At 42.5% G+C, this 20,388-nt stretch overlaps 1 protein-coding gene across 4 annotated transcripts in view; it reads left to right on the plus strand.

The window, feature by feature from the left end:
- The window catches only part of LOC142662092 (uncharacterized), a 53,134-nt gene extending 33,426 nt beyond the window's left edge, over positions 1 to 19,708 (plus strand). For 3 of the 4 annotated variants that reach the window (XM_075839982.1, XM_075839983.1, XM_075839985.1), the window contains 2 exons: positions 1,822 to 2,349; positions 19,059 to 19,708. In XM_075839982.1, the coding sequence (XP_075696097.1) occupies positions 1,822 to 2,349; positions 19,059 to 19,583 (1,053 nt within the window). In that variant the 3' untranslated portion in view covers positions 19,584 to 19,708. The remainder of the gene's footprint in view (positions 1 to 1,821; positions 2,350 to 19,058) is intronic. The other variant, XM_075839984.1, reaches the window with a different exon arrangement.
- Positions 19,709 to 20,388: the final 680 nt, after the last annotated feature.

Below are 20,388 nucleotides of genomic sequence, written 5' to 3' on the forward strand. Positions count from 1 at the left end.
AATTCTGTCATTTTTATGAAATTTTCCCTTCCTGTAGAAGAGAGGGGAAAAATGTCTTCAACTTTCGAAAGTAGAGTCCAAGGCATTAATTTATGGTTGTATATTTGCACAATATAATTAGGATGGGTGTTTTAGTTATGCATATCCCAAAATAAGTAAAAGAAGAGTCCTTCCAAGAAAATTGAAAAGTCCAGGTCCAAGGGGGGGTCGACTCGGACCCCGCAATAGAAGGGCCTCCGTTTTCTCCAAGTTAATGGTATAGCCCGAGAAATAGCCCAGTTCCCCCAGCTCCCGGAGAAGTAATTCCAAGGATTTTGTGGGATTAGTCCCCATAAGTAAAATATAATCAGCGAATACCGCCACCCTAAGCCCTGTAGGCCCAATGCCCAATCCCCGGAAGCTGGAGGTAATGTGCAGGTGATGCAATATATGCTCTATGGAGAGGTAAAATATGAGAAATTTGTAGTCTTGGTTCATGTGTGAAAGGTCTATATGATTGGGGATATAGGTTGTGATCTTTTCCCAGCTTAGCGTGTAAAATCACCCTGGAATCCAGAAAGCGGTCCGAAAATTCACCTTCCTTTTAAACGCTAGGCTATAAAGAGTGGTTATGATAGGAACCATCTCTGAGGAAAGTGTCCTATAATAATCTGCGGTCAACCCATCCAGGCTGAGAGTTTCCTGAGAATGGACGCACAAAATGACCAATCGCACCTCCTTTTACAGAAATTTTGGAATCTAAGGCAGCCCTTTGATCCTCAGTCAAGGAAGGCATATGCAAGGAGTCACGAAAAGATTGCATTTTAGGCAATTTGTAGGAGTAGGACTTCATCATAAAGGACTTCTGAAAATATCAGTTATGTCTTCCGATCTTATGTAGAACCCGATAAGGGGCACCGTAGGCTAGTTATAGGTTTGCTAGATTTGAATGGTTTAGTAAGTGATGCCAATAAGTTTCCCGCCCTATTGCCCCAACGGTAATATTTGTTTTGTATACAGCAAGTGAACCAGTGGGCCTGTCCCTGGACAAAGGTATCCAATAATGTTTTCGCCTCGAGAAATTCCTGCTGTGATGTGGAAGAAGGTATGGACGCATGTGCTTGCTCGGCCATCGGGAAAGCAAAATGAAGCTAGGCAGAGTTTTTCATGGCTTGTTTCTTTTTGTGGGTCATGTATGCTATAATATGCTGACTCATTACAGGTTTGGAGGTAGCCCACAATAAGGGAACATCATCCAGATGAATAACAACATCTAAGGAGTTAGTCCAATGTAATTTGAGGTATATTGCATAATCCTTTGAGTCAAACAAATATATGGGATACATTCAAAGACGAGATTGAGTCTGGGGTTCCAGGGCCTCTAAATTAAGTCACCGGGGCATGGTCGGAAATGGCTGTGGGGTTATTAGAGGACTCCCCTAATCGGTCAACCAGTCCAGCAGACTTGAAGGAAAAGGTCAATATGGGAGGACGAGCCGTTAACGTCAGAGTAGCAGGTATATTTCCGTACCTAATTATTTAGAGTCTTCAAAACATCGCACAGCGACTGTCCCTCCATAAGCTGCAATACAGTCCTATAGGCCGGAGATCGCTGCATTCTCATCGAGGAGCAATCCAGACAGAGATCGAGGGTGGTATTAAAATCTCCTCTTAGAATCAAATTCTGAGAGCTACGAGTAATAAGGAATTTAGTTAATTTGGAAAAGATAATGAAGTCAGTCGCACGTCTGACAAGATATTTAAACCCGCAAATCGCATCATTTACAAGTAAACTTGAAGGGTAAGAATAACTTTGTATCTACTTTTGTCTCAACTTTAAAGGAGAAGTGGGAGAATGAGAAATGGACGCTGTTGTCTGATATGGGCCAACAGATTTCTCAGTTAGAATCGGATTTACGGAACTTTACTTGTAAAAAGGATATTCTGGAAAAGAGAAACAAAGAGTTGCAGGAGCAGCTGGAGAGAAGCTCTGGAACAGTTCTGTATTTGGGTCGGCAAGTAAAGCATCAAGAGCACAACAGGGAGGATACCAGTTTCTGTATGACCAGCATTAAAAATGAAAGCAAATGGGTACGCTTTTATACGGGCTTTGACAGCTATGAGCATCTCATAGACTTCCTTGGTTTTCTTACAGCAGATCGAAAACTGTGTACTGGCAGAATTAGGAAAAAAGCCGAGGTGGGACCTCAGAGTGCCTTAACGTTAGAAGATCAGCTCCTCCTTGTACTCACAAGATTGCGCTTAGGTTTATTGCTACAGGATTTGGCATTTCGATTTAGAGTATCCGAGTCCACTGTCTCTCGTTATTGGTTAAACTGGACCGAACTTTTATATGCACGTCTTACCCAGGTAAGTAACAATAAGGTATTTTAATTGCGTAATACATTTTTGTTTTTAGGATGGCTCACAGCCAGATCTTCATTGACAGTTGACCTTGCAAAGCGTGAAATCCACGGCCAAATCTGCATGTTCCACATCACACAGGATAACAGACTTGTTGGCCCGTTCCATGGTGTTTGACTGATCTTAAAAGGGTTGGCCACTTAATAAAAATATTTCCTAAAATCCCCTAAACCGTTTGCTTTGGCATAATAAAATTTAAAAATTCCTCATACTTTACGCCAGCTTCTTAGAAGCCCTCGGCTGCCCATCTATGGACTAAGTAAACGTGTAAATCACCGGACCACTGCCATCTAGATTTCTATGGACGTAATTGTACCGACCTGCAGAATAAAGTTAACATAGCAATTATACTGCACAGTGAGCGCTGTAAAGACGAAACCCAAGAAAAAGAAACCATCGCGGAAGTGTTTTTTATTTTTTCTATTCCCTCGCCCCTGCCAAATTTTTTACGATGTGTATTGAAAAATGGTACCATTAAATACAACTAGTCTCTCAAAAAACAAGCCCTTATATGGCTACATCATCAGAGAAATAAAAAAAGTTATGGTTTGTGGAAAGCGATCTGCTGGCCTTGGCTTGAGTCCCACAACTTTGGCTTATCTTGCACCAGAGCTGTGAGACTCATAGCCACAATAAAGCATGGCATTATATGGCAAGTGATTCCAGTAGACCTCTGTACCTCTGTACCACACTGGTGTGGAAGAGACTTCATGGTTACACTTTCTCTTCCATGGCAAAGGATCTGTTGGAAACGGATCGCATATGGATGGCTTCCATATGAAATCAGTTTTTTTTTTCTCTCGCTCCTATAGACTTGAATGGCTTAGGCTAAGTTCACACTACTGTAAGGCCTTATTCACAAGAGCGTATTTCACGTCCGTGTTACGTGCGTTAAAACAACGGACGTCACACGGACCTATGCAATTCAATGGGTCCATTCAGATATTCAGTGTTTTTCACGCAGCGTGTGTCCGCTGCGTGAAACTCACTGCATGTCCTATACTTGTGCGCTTTTTGTGCATCACTCACCCATTGAAGTCAATGGGTGGGTGAAAATCACGGACAGAACACGGACGCACATCCGTGTTATTTACGCAACAGTTGCTAAAGAAATGAGAAAAATAAATACATCTTCAGTTTTTTTTGCTGATTTAAAAAATGCGTGAGATACGGATAACATACGCGCGTAAAAAGACGCGCGCCGAACACGGATGTCACATGGAACAGCAATGCAGGAAAAAAATCAGCGTTTTTTACGCGTGCAAAACGGACACGTTTGTGTGAATAAGGTCTAAGTATACGTTTACCTCTCTTTCGTCAGAGGAAGAGCGAATCGAAAGATTAAACGGAAAGCAACGGTTTCGTTAGATTTACCATTTATTTCAATGGCAATTATTTTATTTCAGTTGCTTTCCGTTTGCCTTCGTTCGCTAGGTTTCAGGTTTTTTTGACGGAAACAGAAGTTCTGCAGTTTGCACTTTAGTTTCCGATCAAAAAAATGGAAACCTAGCGAATGGAGACAAACGGAAAGCAACTGAAACAGAAGACTTATCATTGAAAGCAATGGTAAATCTAACGGAACCGTTGCTTTCCATTTAATCTTTCGATCCTCTCTTTCTCTGACGGAAGAGAGGTAAAGGTATACTTACGGTAGTGTGAACTTCGCCTTAGGCCTCGTTTACACGAGCGTGTGCATTTTGCGCGCACAAAAAAACGTGGCGTTTTGCGTGTGCAAAAGGCACTTAACAGCTCCGTGTGTCATCACCATATGATGCGCGGCTGCGTGATTTTCGCGCAGCCGCCATCATTATGACACTCTGTTTGGATGTTTGTAAACAGAAAAGCACGTGGTGCTTTTTTGTTTTCATTCGTCCTTTTCACTGCTGTTGCGCGAATCACGCTGTTCGCACGGAAGTGCTTCCGTGTGACATGCGTGGTTTTCACGCACCCATTGACTTCAATGGGTACGTGATGCGCGAACAGCGAACAAATATAGAACATGTCGTGAGTTTTTTTAAACTGACTCAAGTTGCACAAAATTCACGGATTTTCGGCACGGCCCCATATACTATTATAGGTCCGTACCACACGCGTGAACATCACACGCGTCGCACGGACGAATAACACGCTCGTGTAAACAAGCCCTCCGTCTGATTCAGAAAAACTGACCAGAATGGGGTATGCTCTGAGTTTCTCGCATCAAACACGGATCTGTAAAAAAAAAAAAAACGGATGTGTGAAAGCCCCCATTGACTTGTATGGGCCAGTGTGTTGTCCGTTTTAAAATAGACAGCACACTGAAGAAAAAAAAAACTATAGTTGCATTCTTTTTTGGTAGAATACTTTTTTCTTAAGCCCATGGAGAGTCAGACAATTTTTGGTTTTTCATTTACGCCTTCCAAAAGCCATAACTTTAAAAAATTTCCGGCAACATAGCCATATAAGGGCTTGTTTTTTGCAGGACAGGTTGTAGTTTTTCATACAATGTACTGGGAAACTTAAAAAAAACATCTGTGTGGTGAAATGGGGAAAAAAAAACAAAGATTCTGTCATTGTTTTTTGGGTTTCGTTTTGTGGTAAAAACAAGTTAACTTTATTATACCTGTCGATTACGGCAATACAAAGTTTTATATAGATTTTTATGTTTTACCACTTTTACAAAGAAAAAAATATTCATTAAAGAAATTGTTTTGTGATGCCATATTCTGAAAGCCATTGCTTTTTTATATTTTTCAGTTTATTAAACAGTGTTAGGTCTTGTTTTTTGCGGGTCGAGCTGTAGTTTTTATTGGTACCATTTTTTTGGGAACTAAGGTGACCAAAAACAGTAATTCTTAGGGTATGTTCACACGCAGTGAGCAAAAACGTCTGAAAATACGGAGCTGTTTTCAGGCGAAAACTGCTCCTGATTTTCAGACGTGTGTTTTTTTTTTTTTTTTTTACGGCCGTTTTTGGAGCTGTTTTTCAATGGAGTCAATGAAAAACGCCTCCAAAAACGTCCCAAGAAGTGTCCTGCACTTCTTTTAACGAGCCGTCATTTTATGCACCGTATTTTGACAGCGACGCGCAAAATAAAGCCTCGTGGGAACAGAACATCGTGATTCTCATTGAAAACAATGGGCAGATGTTTGTAGGCGTATTAGGGGCGTTTTTTCAGGCGTAATTCGAGGTGTAAATAGCCCGAATTACATCTGAAACCACTACGTGTGAACATACCCTAACAAGTTTTATTTTTAATTTTGTTTACGGCTTTCCCCGTGCAGGTTAAATCACGTTATATTAGAATAGTTCTAACTTTTAGGGACACTGCATTACCAATTATGTTTAAAAAAAAACAAACAAATTACGTTGCTTTAGTGGAAAGATGGGAATAAGGTTTTTTGTGTTTTTTTTGCACATTTCTTAATAGTGGCACAAAGATGACAAACCTGCCATGACAACCATCGGCATCCCCGCGATTATGCCGCAGTGGGACCCCCACTTTCTAACGGATTAGATGCTACGGTCGCTATTGACTGTGGCATCTAAGTGGTTAAACGGGTGGGTTCAAAATAATCTTTGATCCTGCCCAATACAGTGAGGTGTCCGCTGTAACATACAGCCTACACACACTGAGTGTGGAGCGCGCTCAGCCCGTGAGCTTGCTCCATACTTCCCCCTTAGCGGCTGTCTTCTACATGACATGTCATTTTCTCAGAACCTGCTAAGGGGGTTCCCCGGAAGGCAGCAGAAAGCCCTGTCACTTTTACTGCTGGGATGTTAAACTAATTTTAGTCTGCCCGAAGATGCTTGGCATGGAGGCAAGCAAAGCAAGCAACAAATATTGGCCACAATACAGAGTTATAAACTGCTTTACCAGCCTCTACACCAAGCTTTGAGGTAGGAATGTGAATTGGGGTTCTCTGGGAATGAAAAAATTTTCAGGGGTTCCCTCATGGTAATAGGGTTGGCAATCGCTGCCCTTGTAGTTCATATTTAGCAAATACATTGCATCCCTGGTGCACTGTATATACTCTATAGTCAGTAGTAGTACAGTTCTTGTGTTGTGCCTCCCATATTGTAGCACTCACACGCATGCTAAAAAAAAATACAAAAATCATATTTTGTATAATGTTTAGTATTTGGTTAGTTTTTCCCTATCTCTTCTACAATTTTGAGAAATAAGTAATTGTAAAATTACTTATGATAAAACGTCTTTTAAAGGGCTTTTTCCGGGACTTTCATATTCATTACCTATCCTTTAAAATAGACCATCAATATCAGATTGGGGCAGGTCTGACCTAACTGATCAGCTGATTGAAGAGGCTGTGGTGCTCAGGTAAGCGCTGCGGCGTCTTCATTGCTTACCAGGCACAGCTCTGTACATTTGGTAGTGGCTGTGCCTGGTACTGTAGTTCTTTGCAGCTTAGTCCCCTTCAAGTGAATGGGACTTTGCTGCAGTACAAGGCACAGCCACTGCTGAATGCTTGCCAGGCACAGCCCCGTACATTCAGCAGTGGCTGTGCCTTGTACTGCAGCAAAGTCCCATTCACTTGAAGGGGACTAAGCTGCAAAGAACTACAGTACCAGGCACAGCCACTACCAAATGTACAGAGCTGTGCCTGGCAAGCAATAAAAAGACGGCTGAGCTCACCTGAGCACCTCAGCCACTTCAATCAGCTCATTGGTGGGTGGGAGGGCCTAAGAGTCTATTTATTTTTATTTTTATTATTTTTTTGCATATTCCTGAAACAGTGGGGAATTTATTATTCGTTTAGGTGGAAAATCTGCAAATGCATATGCGCTGCTCATGCCAAATGAGCTTCATGTTACTCCAGCGCTCTTTCGACTCTGTTCGCTTTGGAAATGCCAGTCTTAATACATTTCCCCCAATATCTTTTAGAAAATTTGGGTTGAGAGTGTGGGCCTCAGCAAAGGGGGCAGGACTTAATTATACTTGTGTCCTATTGTAGACCGGGCAGTGGGGTAAGGCTACTTCTGCAACCTTCTTAATTTTTCACCCCCGTTTCTGGAGCTGTTTTTCTATAGTCAATGAAAAACGGCTACAAAAACAGCCCGAGAAGTGACATGCACTTTTTCGCGGGGATTTTTTACGTGCCGTTTTTGGAAAACGAGGCGTAAAAAAAACGCCCTGTCGGAAAAGAACACCGTATTTCCCATTTGAAGTCAATGGGCAGATGTTTCGAAGCGTTCTGCTTCCGTTTTTCGAGGCGTAAACGCCCCGAAATACGCCTGAAAACACTGTGTGAACATACCCTAAATAGGTTTAATTATTTTAATCTTTCGTCATAACTTAAATTTGCCATGCCACTTAGCTTCGTTGCTCTTCTTTTTATTTTTTCCAACTCCAGGGCATCCTTTCTATGAACTGGAGCCAGAACTGAACTGCATATTCTAGATGAGGCCTCACTAATGTTTTGTAAAGTGGTAATATTATATCCCTGTCCCGCGAGCCAATTACTCTTTTAATACACGACAATATCTTGCTGGCCTTACAAGCAGCTGATTGACACTGTATCACTGTTACCGAGGTTTTCACGAACATTGACATTCCCAACAAACTCTGCATTATTAGAAATGACCAGATCCAACAGAGCGTCCCCTCTAGTCGGGTCTTCCACAAACTGGCCCATAAAATATTCCTGCAACAAGTTGAGGAAATTTCTCCCCTTTGCAGTTGAAGCAGAACCATGACACCAATTAGTGTCCCGGAAATTAAAATCTCCCATTATCACTACAATACCAGCCTGTGCAGCCCGCTCCATCTGTTTTTATATAGCTGATCTTCCATCTCCTCAGTTATATTGGGGGGTCTATAGATTACACCAAAAGTAATTTTTTCAGTGTTTAACTCCCTTTTGTAATTTCACCCACAAGGTTTCAACCTCCTCACAATCTTCACCCTCTGTCTTTCCCACTCGCCTTCATCACTTCTCACATACAGACATACACCACCGCCTTTCCTATTTGTCCTGTCTTTCTGAAAAAGTGTAAAACCCTGTAGATTTACAACCCAGTCATGAGAAAAGTCTAGTCATGTTTCAGCAACACCAACTATATCTATATGTTCCTCCAGTATCAAGGCCTCCAGCTCCCCCATTTTGCTTGCTAGACTTCTGGCATTTGTGAACATACACTTTAATTTGCCTTTCAATTTTTCACTTTTAGTATCAGAAATGTGATTATTTGACATTTGGGCATTTTTGTTTTCATTGCTGTTTTGTAACAAAAGGCTTTCCTTATCCTGTTGTGTCGTCCTCTCCCCACAGTCTGTTGTCGTCCCCCCACCAACATCGTCTCATCCCTCTCTAACCTGACTACCCCTTTATTTTCTACATTGACCTCCCTCCTCCAGCCCTAGTTTAAATACTCTGCCACCCCAGCTAGAATTCCCTCCCCCAGCACAGCAGAGCCCCTTCCATTTAGGTGCAAATCATCTGCAGAATACAGTTTGTAACCCAATGAAAAAAAGTCAGCCCAGTGCTCTAGGAACCCAAAGCCTTCTCCTCTACACCAAGACTTAAGCCATGCATTTAACTCTGAGCTCCCACGGTCTTTCCTGTGATGCGCATGGCACAGACAGTATTCCTGAGAATACTACTTTGGAGGTCCTTAAGGCTCCTCCAACTACCATGTATTCTATTGTTGGTCCCCACATGGACGATGACACCTAGATCATCACCAGCCCCTCCCAGTAATTTATCCACCCGTTCCACCACAAGCCGAGCCCTGGTACCAGGGAGACAGCAAACCATTCGGTTGAGGCAGTCTTGGCAACAAATTATTCTATCAGTCTCCCTGATTACAGAATCCCCTACAACTACCAATTGTCTTGCCTTTAACTGGATTACCATTCTGCCGACTACTAGCTGGGCTGTTCGCCCGGCTATTAGGGAGATCAGTATCCACTAGGGCTGCCATTTCGGAGACTGACACCCTCACATCATCACCCAACTTGGCAATTTTGCTTGGAATATCAGAAACCGGATTGGCCTTCCTTCTCTTGGACCCCTTTCTACTGCCCCTAACTACATTAACCCAGCTACTTGCCTGGTCCTGCTGACCCATGTCTTCACCCTCCAGTTCTACCCCACTAACTGTGTGCTCAGTGAGCAGCATGCTCTGCTCAAGATTGTCTATTGCCCTCAGTGTTGCATTTTGCTCTTTCGGATCTCTAAAGCGAGCTTCCAGGTGAACAACATGCTCACATCTGCCACAGAGGTATTTACCCTGCAACTCTGGCTCCAGTCGTGCATACATATGGCAAACTGTGCACTGAAGAAAACCTCCAATCTTGCTATCCATTATCCCAGTTACAAAAAAAGTGAACAATTGTTAGTCAAAAAAAGAAGAGTACTTACAGGGACTTTAACTCTTTGTAACTCTGATTTAGTAACTCCACTTGATCCACAAGCCGCTTAATTTAGCAAAGCCAAAACAGAGCAAGTTGATCTTAGATCCAGAATCTGGACTTCTTAATGGGCAATTCTCACACACCCTGCACATCAGTATGGTGCATCAAACGGCTGTTCAAGGAGAGTATACATGGCACTGGATGCACACTGGGTATCAGTGGAGTTCATTGTATCTCATTGGGATTAAACAATCCATATACCATTGTAGGGAAAAAAAAATAATACACTAAGCACCCCAAGCAACAATTTCTGCTAAAGTCACTGCGCACTTTGAATCAGAAATCTAGAGATAGGTGCTGGTCCCAGAGGTGGGACCCACATCTATCAGACACATCCTGTGGATGTTTTAAATGTCCCTCATGGGAAAACCCCTTTAAAAGGAATGTGTCACTAGAAAAAAAATTTTTTTTAGTTAAACAGTTAGTAAATACATGATTAGACATTGTTCTAATTTTTAAAAAAATTTTCACAAGTCAGGAAATATTATAAATTAGATTCTAATTTATAACATTTCCATGTGCTGGTCACTAGAGGGAGCAATTCCCAAAATTGCAGCATTGGCATGTGGTAAAGCACCCAACCGCATTGCTTTATGCTGCAAAATTTGAGAAGACCCACTCGCTCTAGTGTGCTCAATTAATCCCCCTCCTTTATCCTGGCTAGTGCCAGGAGAAAGGAGGGGGTTGAATGTTCAAACCTCCTACACTGTGTGCCGCCATTTTTTGAGCGCATGCAGTGTAGTAGGCTTACATACAGTGGTAATCACACACTAAAACACGAACATACACAGACATCACTTACCTGCTCCTGCTGCCGCCGCTCCCAGGGCTTGCTTTTGAACACATGTCCGGAAGCCGCGACCTAAAGTAGTCATCTTACTGTCCGGCCGCGGCTTCCGGGCCACATGAAAATGGTGCCGGATGTCGCTCGGCCGAATACCTTCCTTTTGGACTGTGTGGTAGCGGCGCATTCGCTGTTCCCACACAGACGGCGTACACCATAGTGAATGGAATGGCTCCCGTTCGCGTTCTCTATGGGGATGTATGTGCCGTATTCCATCTCTGTATGTGTCGTTAATCGACACATACAGAGATTTAAAAAAAAAATGCCAGCCCCCATAGTGAAGTAAGTTAGATAAAAAAAAAAAGGTAAAACACAAACACACAAAATGTATTTTAATAAAACACTAAAAGCAAATTTATATAAACATTTTTTTTTTCGCAACACCTGTCCTTTAAAACCCGTTCAGGACCAGACACCGGTTAGCCATTTTTAGCACGCGTTCGTAAAATGGCTATCATTTTTTTTTTATTTGTTGGGCTAGCGACATGATTTTTGCGATGTTTTTTTCTGTAGACAATGCAGGTTTCTTTTTTTATCCACATTCTTTTTGCTATTTTAGAATTGTTGTTCTTAACCCCTTCCCGACATTTGCCGTATGGGTACACCATGGAAAGCATTGACTTCCTGCTAATTGCCGTACCCATACGCAGAGCCGGTGCATTCATCGCCGGATCTCAGCTGTATCTTACAGCTGAGATCCGACTGTAATGGCGGGGACCGAAATTAGCTTCCATCCCCGCCATTAACCCCTTAAGTGCAGCGCTCAAACGCGAGTGCTGCACTTAAGGTGTTTGCTGGGGTTCCGATGAGCTGCAATGAAATTGCCGTGGTTCCGGTGGCTGCAATGGCTACCGGAGGCCTAATACTGGCCTCCCGGGCTGCCTAGCACGGAAACCGGTCAAGATCAGCCCGGCGGTGGAGCCTGATCGGCTTCTGTAGCCGCCGGCAAGATGGCGCCGGCTCAGGAGCTGATCCGGCGTCATCAGCGGTGTAAGTTAGCTGTATGTTACAGCTGACATCCACCTGTAACGGCAGGAACCAGAGCTAGCTCCGATACCTGTTATTAACCCCTTTTATGCAGCAATCGAAAGCGATTGCTGCATCGTAGCGGTTACTAGCAGATCGCCAGCCCTGACAGGCAATCAGGACTGGCGACTGCTGCTATGGCAACAGGAGAAACAATAGCCTCCTGCTCTGCCATTACGGAAGCCGATTAGGCCCCGCCTGGAGGTGAAACCTAATCTGCTTGCTGTCAGTGAATAACTGACAGCTCTAATACATGCCACTACGTAGGTAGTGCCATGTATTAGAAAAAAAATAAATCTGACAGCTGGACCTTCAAGTCCCCTAGTGGGACTTGAGAAAAAGTGTAAAAAAAAAAGTGAAAAAAATAAAAGTTTGAAAACAAATGTTTCAAGTAATAAAATAAAACACAATCCCCCTTTTATTCTCATCAAGTCCTTTATTATTGAAAGAAAATAATAAACCATATGTATTTGGTATCGCCGCGACAGTAACGACCTGAAGTATCAAAATATTGTATTTATTGCACGCGGTGAACAGCATAAAAAAAACGTAAAAAACTATACCAGAGTTTCTGTTTTTTGGTCACTTTGCCCTATAAATATAGGCATAAAAAGTGATCAAAAAGTCGCACATATAGCAAAAATAGTACCTATAAAAACTATAGCTTGTCTCGCAAAAAACAAACCCTCATACAGCTGCGTCAACAAAAAAATTAAAACATTATGGTTCTCACAACTTGGCGACAGAAAAAATACATTATTTTTACCAAAGTAGTTTTATTGTGCAAAAAGTTGTAAAACATAAATAAGTTCTATAAAATAGGTATCGCCGGAATCGTACTGACCCGCAGAATAAAGTTAACATGCAAATTATAACGCTTGGTGAACGCTGTATAAAAAAAACAACTAAATAGAACTCTGCCAGAATTGCGGTTTTTCGTTTACCTGGCCTCCCAAAAATTAGGATAAAAGGTGATCAAAAAGTCGCATGTACCCCAAAATGGTACCAATAATAATAGCTCGTCCCGCAAAAAAAACAGCCCTCATACCACTACGTCTATGAAAAAATCAAATTGGTTATGGCTCCAATAAGTCAGGAAATAAAAAATATACAGTTGTGCCGGCCCAAGGGGAACATTTCTTCTGTTTGAAGAGGCGATTTATCAAGGACCTAAAATCAGGGAACCAGGAAAGGGAGGGCCCAAACATATCCGCTGGAAGCAACGGTGCCCGTATTATACCAGGACAACACTTCCTAGCAAAATTCCCCAAACTGCAAAGGTGCAGAATGTGGATCAAAAGGGGGATAAGAAAGGACGCCATATATCAGTGCTACACCAGCCTGTGCAGAAAGGATTGTCACAGCGTAACACACATCTATGGATCATTTTGGTTTTTTTTACCCCATTATTATACCACCTGACTATGCCCCTGATGTACTCTGCCCAGCTTACATGTAACCCCCACATTATAAACGGAAACACCAGCAATACTCAAACAAAACTACTGCCAAGCAAAATCCGCTCTCCAAAAGCCAAATGGCGTTCCCTCCCCTCTGAACCCTACAGCATGCCCAAACAGCAGTTTCCTTCCACATATATGGCACCGCCATACCCGGGAGAACCCTTTTAACAATTTTTGGGGTGTGTGTCTCCAGTGTCATAATCTGGGCATGACATATTTGTCACTGAAATGGCATATCTAGGGAAAAATATACATTTTTAATTTGCACCATCCGCAGCGCATTCATTTATGGAAAAGACCTGTGGAGTGAAATGCTCGCTACACCCTTTAACAAATGCTTTGAGGGGTGTAGTTTCCAAATGAGGTCACTTCTCAAGGGTTTCTTTTTATTATTTCACATCAGAGCCTCTGCAATTGTGAACCAATACTTTGTAAATCGCCAAATTAGGCCTCAATTTCGCATTGGTACTCTTTCACTCCTGAGCCTGCTCGAATGTCCAGGCAAAAGATTAGGGTCACATGTAGGGTGTTTCTAAAACCGGGAAACACCGCATAATAATTAGAGGGCTGTCTTGTTATGGTGGCACAAGCTGGGCACGACATATTGGCATATCTATGGAAAAAAAATCCCATTTTCACTCTGCAACATAGAGTGCACACTAATTTCTACAAAACACCTGCGGGGTTAACATTCTCACTACACCACTAGGTAAATGCATTGAGGGGTGTAGTTTCCAAAATGGGGTCACTTCTGGGGGGGGTTTCCACTGTTTTGGTCCCACAGGCGCCCAGAAACTAATCCAGCAAAATCTGCACTCCAAATGGCGCTCCTTCCGTTCTGAGCCCTGCCGTGTGCCCAAACAGCAGTTTATGACCACATATGGGGTATTGCCGTACACGGGAGAAATTACTTTACAAATGTTGTTTTTTTTTTTTTTCCTTTATTTGTTGAGAAAATGAAAAATTTGGCGCTAAAGCTACGTCTTTTATTGAAGAAAAGGATTGTTTTTATTTTCACTGCCCAATTCTAATAAAATCTATGAAACATCTATGGGGTCTAAATGCTTAATACACCCCTAGATGAATTCCTCAAGGGGTGTAGTTTCCTAAATGGAATCACTTTTTGGGCATTTTTATTGTTTTGTCCCCTCAGGGGCTTTGCAAATGTGACATGGCCTCCGCAAACCATTCCTGCTCAATGTGATCTCCAAAAGCCAAATGGCGCTCTTTCCCTTCTAAGCCCCGCCGTGTGTCTAAACAGCCGTTTATGACCACATGTGGGGTATTGCTTTACAAATTTTGCGGTGCTTTTTCTCCTTCAGTCCTTGTGGAAATGAGAGAAAATTAGCTAAAGCTACATTTTCTTTGAAAAAATGTAGAAATTAATTTTCACAGCCTACTTCCAATTTCTGTAAAAAAACATGTGCGGTCAAAATGCTCACTACACCCCTAGATAATTTCCTTGGTGTGTGTAGTTTCCCAAATGGGGTCACTTTTGGGGGATTTCCACTGTTTTGGCACCGTAAAAGCCCTTCAAACCTGACATGGTGCCTAAAATATATTGTAATAAAAATAAGGCCCTAAAATCCACTAGGTGCTCCTTTGCTTCTGAGGCCGGTGCTTCAGTCCAGTAGCTCGCTACGGCCACATGTGGGATATTTCCTAAAACTGCAGAACCTGGGCAATAAATATTGAGTTGCATTTCTCTGGTAAAACTTTGTTATAAAGAAAATTGGATTAAAAATTAATTTCTGCAAAAAAATATGTAATTTGTAAGTTTCACCTTGACTTTGCTTTAATTCCTGTGAAAAGTCTAAAGGGTTAAGAAATTTTCTAAATGCTGTTTTGAATACTTTGAGGGGTGAAGTTTTTTTTTTTTAAATGGGGTGACTTTTTGGGGTTTCTAATATAAGGCCCTCAAAGCCACTTCACAACTGAACTGACCCTGTTCAAAGCCTTGTAACGTCTTAGAAAAATAAAAGGATGTTCAAAAAAAACGACATATGGGTGATGTTAATTAGCAACATTTTTGTGTGTTATAACTGCCTGTCTTACGAGTCCAATGTGTCACGAGAAAACAATCTCAGAATCGCTTGGATAGGTAAAAGCATTTTGGAGTTATTACCACATAAAGTGACACAGGTCAGATTTGAAAAATGAGGCTCTGTCCGGAAGGTAAAACGTGGCTAGAGGGAAGGGGTTAAAGTCTGAAAATAGTAACAAAAATAAGCTTTTTTTACTTTTCAGCTATTTTTTTGGGTAATAAGTTTTACCCTAAAAACCTATTATTTGTGATAGTCATTGTTTACCGGAAATTTTAATATATTACATGTCTATATTAGGGTAATTGGGTCCGGGCTAGTGTTTCGACAATGATTGGCAGAGTATTGGTGTATTTATTATAAAATTTTGCACTTTACTTTGGGGAACTTTATATATTCTTTTACACCATCTTTTTCCACTGTAACTGCACAGCAGCCCCAGTTACAGGGGAAATTAGCCCCCTCAGTGACAATTGTCACAGATAGGGCTGTGCTGGGTCTAGTAAGACCCAGCAGCAGTCTGTCACCAACGGCACCTGGTGATCATGTGACCAGTCACATGAACTCTTCTATTCATATACGCAGCGTTCATTGAGCGCTGTGTAAAAGAGATCGGAGAAGACAGAAGCTGCTTCTATCTTCTCCTCAGGGTCCCCGGCAGTCACTGACAGCTGGATACCAGACATTCAGCTGCCCGATAGCTCGGAATAGTTAAAACCCGTGCCGTAAAAAGTCTATGGCGTGGGTTTTAAGGACCCTGACCGCTGGCCATAAAAACACAGCCAGCGGTCGGGAACCAGTTAATGGTCCAGCATGTTTATACCTCTGCACAAAACAAGGTCCATAAACACATGGTTTAAAGAAGTTTGGTGCGGAACTCAAGTGGCCTACAAAGAGCCCTGACCTGAACCGCATAGAATGTTATAGACAAATTAGAACGGCGATTGGAAGCCAGACCTGCTTTTCGATCTTGTTGTTAAAGGGATTTTTCAAGATCGGAGAACAGGAAGGGGTGGGAATGCCATAAGAGCTATTACTAACCTGACCATTTCCCTGCGTTCCATTACAGCTGCCCTAATCCTCCCCGACGCTCTTTAAAGGCATTGTGTTGCCAGAAAAACATGTTTGTTTTTTTTAATTAAACATTTAGTGTGTGGGTGATTAAACATTGTTCAATTTTTTTTTTATTTTTTTCACGAGTCAGGAAATATTATAAATTATTTCTAATTTATAATACTACCCATTTTTGGTCACTAGATGGAGCTATTTCTCAAAATTGCAGCATTGCAACATTGGGTAAAAGCCCTCGCTCTAGTGAGCTCTCAGCATCCCCCCCCCTCCTTTATCCTGGCTAGTGCCGGGATAAACGAGGGGATTGAACGGTCTAACCTCCTACACTGTGTGTCGCCATTTTTTTGAGCTAACACACAGCGTAGTAGGTTTACATACAGTAGTAAACAAACACGAACATACATTGAAATCTCTTACCTGCTCCTGCCGCCGCGGCTCCCTCCGGCCCGTCCGCTCCGTTGGCTGCCGCTGGTCCAAGTGCACAAATCCGGAAGCCGCGACCGGAAGTAGTAATGTTACTGTCCGTCCGCGACTTCCGGTCCACAGGAAAATGGCGCCGGACGGCGCCAATTTCGAATTGGACTGTGTGGGAGCGGCGCATGCGCAGTTCCCACACAGACGCCGTACACTGAAGTCAATGGGACGGGAGCCGTTCGCAGTCCCTATGGGACTGTGGCTGCCGTATTCCATGTCTGTGTGTGTCGTTAATCGACACAGACAGAAATGGAACAAAAAATGGCAGCCCCCATAGGGAAGAAAGTGTAAAAATAAGAAAAAGTAAAACACAAATGAATATAAACGTTTTTAATAAAGCACTAACATCTTTAACATATAAAAAAATAATTTGTGATGACACTGTTCCTTTAACACAGTTGCAGCAATGATGTATACCCATATAGCCACCTGATCGCTGCAGCCTATCACTGGCCTTTTAGGCTTTATTCAGACGAACTTGAAAAAGGTCCGTGCAACGCGTGTGATTTGCACGCACCTATGTGTCTATGGGGCCGTGCAGACATGTCCGTGGTTTTTCCTCAGCGTGAGTCCGCTGAAAAAAGTCACGACATGTCCGTTCTTTGGGCGTTTTACACGCATCCATTGAAGTCAATGGGTGCGTGAAAACCACGCATGCCGCACGGAAGCACTTCCGCGCAAACTGTGTGATTCGCGCAAGAGCTGTCAAAAGGATGAATGTAAACAGAAAAGCACCACATGCTTTTCTATTTACAAACATCCAAACGGAGTGTCTTTGTGAAGAGCGAACCCTGACAACCGATCCTCACCGGGTTCGGCCAAACTCGTTTTGGCCGAACCCGACAAAAAAATTTCCGGTACGCGACGTCCGTATATAGTCACTGTCCAGGGTGCAGAAAGAGTTAAACTGTTTCAGCACCCTGGACAGTGACTTCCGATCCCAATATACATGAACGAGTAAAACAAAAAAAAGTTCTGACTTACCGATAACTCCCAGCTTCTTCCTCCAGTCTGACCTCCCGGGATGACAATTCAGTCCAAGTGACAGCTGCAGCCAAGCACAGGCTGCAGCGGTCACATGGACTGCGGCGTCATCCAGGGAGGTGGGGCCAGATGTCGAGAGACGCGTCACCAAGGCAACGGCCGGGAAGTTCTCTGTAAGTACGAACCTCTTTTTAACAGGTTGCTGTATATTGTGATCGGAATTCACTGTCGAGGGTGCTGAAAGAGTTACTGCCGATCAGTTAACTCTTTCAGCACCCTGGACAGTGACTGACGTCGGCAAGAATCTTTATGATGGCGGCTGTGAAAATCACGCAGCCGCGCATCATACACGGATGACACACGGAGCTGGCAAGTGATTTTTACGCGCGCAAAACGCCACGTTTTTGCGTCCGCAAAAACGCCACGTTTGTGTAAATCCAGCCTCAGAGTTCTTGTGCCATATACCACTGAGGCTAGTGATCGGATGCAGCGATTACACATGTATTCAAGCATGTCAATATTTCAGCACTGCCAACAAGTGTCGGGAAGCAGCTGCGCTGAAACACAAAAGGCATCAGGTATGTAATAGCTCATTTATGGCATTTCCCTTCCCCACCTTTTTCCAATCTCAGAAAATCCCTTTAGCCTCACAAACAATCTTTGGACTAGAATGGCACATATTCCCAGACACTAAAGTTTTGAGAAAAGCCTTCCCGGAAGAGTGGAGGTTGTTGTAACGCAAGAGGGGTCCCAACTCCATATTAATGTACATAGCTTTTGACTGGGATGGCTAAGCTCATACAGGTGTCCACATACTTTCGGCCATCTAGTGTATACGTGTCACCTCTTTGCAGTATAAGGCCTAGTTTTCTAAGGCAAGACCCAGCCCAGCTAACAGCATCATAGATTCCTAGGAGTTTTGTTTTTTTTCGGGTCTCCTCATGCCAGGATTAAAGTATTTGAATTCAGGTTTTGGCACTAAATTAACAGCTCTTGCACGGAACCGTATGAGGTGAACGCAGCCTCCGCTTTCCCCTACATATTGTATGCGGTTACACAAAGTCGTTTTGATCAGCAGATTGTTTTAGTGGTGCTGATTTAGTGCATAAACTCCATATTTATGAAGCCCCTGCACCACTTTCCCTGACAGTTTAGGAATCTCAGACTGCCACAATCAGATTTGACACTTCTCTATGTAACACACCAGATATGCTTATCATTATTTACCTACAGTGGGTCGTAGTGTCACTTGATGAATTTGACGCATGTTGCACTAGACTAGCTCACCGCTCTAGTACCAAGACTTGTCCATAACGTATCTTTACTCTTATTTCCAGATACCCATCCTGTACAGTGCCAGATACCTAGAACACTTTGAACCAAAGAGAACTGTGCAGTATCAAGGCCTTACTTGTACAATCTTGGATTGTACAGACCTATTCTTCGAAGTACAAGCCAAAGACCGTGCTAAACCTGCAGCAACTCATCCATCCAGAAATCATTATTTAAGACGTGGTTATGCCATTGCCTCTTCCAATGGCTACCTCACTTTTTCTTCTAGTTTACCGTTTGGAATAGCCACTAAAGTAATGGATGGCCAGCCACAAGAAGGGCTTTTTGTAGGAATAAGTCAGCAATTAGAACTACCATCTTTTATGCAAAATATTTCTACGCAGCTGTCAGAGCAGCAGAAAGAGATGAGCAAACAAGTTCTAAGTATCCCAAGTCTCATAGATAAAGCGCTCAACTTTCGCTTTTTAAAGGGTGTATATCCACAGAATATGGAAGGACAAGTGGATAGAGCCTGGATAATCTGCTGCTACTTGGCATGTCTGCTTCATGACCCTATGGGACTATCCTAAACAAAAATAAATGGTTATTAAGGGCTCAAGTTCTGCATAGCATATTAGGCAAATGTGTGCTTTGCCAAGTTAAAACAAATTGGCCCATTACCGTATTCACTTACAATAAACTAGTTCAAAGTCCATTTACACAGGCTAATGATTTGGCAAACGAGCGTTCATATAGCTGATCGTATGGTTTATGCAGCACGTCTGTATAAACAGATGTGCTCCCGACAAGATGGAAATGCATGGGGATGAGCGATTGTAGTAATCACTTGTCCCCATACATTACTGATCATTGCTCCTTGTGAAAGGAGGAGTAGACGAGCGCCGATCAACGAGCGGTCTCATTTATAGGTGTTGGTTTTTGCAGCCCAAATTGGCCGCTGTAAAAGGACCGACTGGTTTTGCCATTCAATTTTAAAAGGTTTTAGGTCAAGAACACTATACAGATCTATGTGCCTCCATGCTAGACTACAAACTGTAAAGGGGAGTATGACAGCAGAATCAGACTACGCAATTTGTTTGCAGTCATACGATGTAAACAGGTCTGCATAGGAGCTGTAAACAAAAGGATACATTTTTAATCATTTTAAGTTACTTTATTATTTTATTTAGAGGCTGGAACAAAAAAAATAAACAAAAATTGATGCAAAAATAGACCTTACCTTTAAAGAGGTTGTAGAACACAAAAAAAATAAAATAAAAACAAACAATGACATGGCTTCTTTATCCCAGAAACATGCCACTCTGTCCATCAGCCGTGTGTGGTATTGCAGCCTAGCCTTATTTACTAAAATAGGAGCAATAAACAGCCTTAAGA

Source organism: Rhinoderma darwinii, chromosome 10 (assembly GCF_050947455.1).
Source record: "Rhinoderma darwinii isolate aRhiDar2 chromosome 10, aRhiDar2.hap1, whole genome shotgun sequence".
NCBI classification, from domain to species: Eukaryota; Metazoa; Chordata; class Amphibia; order Anura; family Rhinodermatidae; genus Rhinoderma; species Rhinoderma darwinii.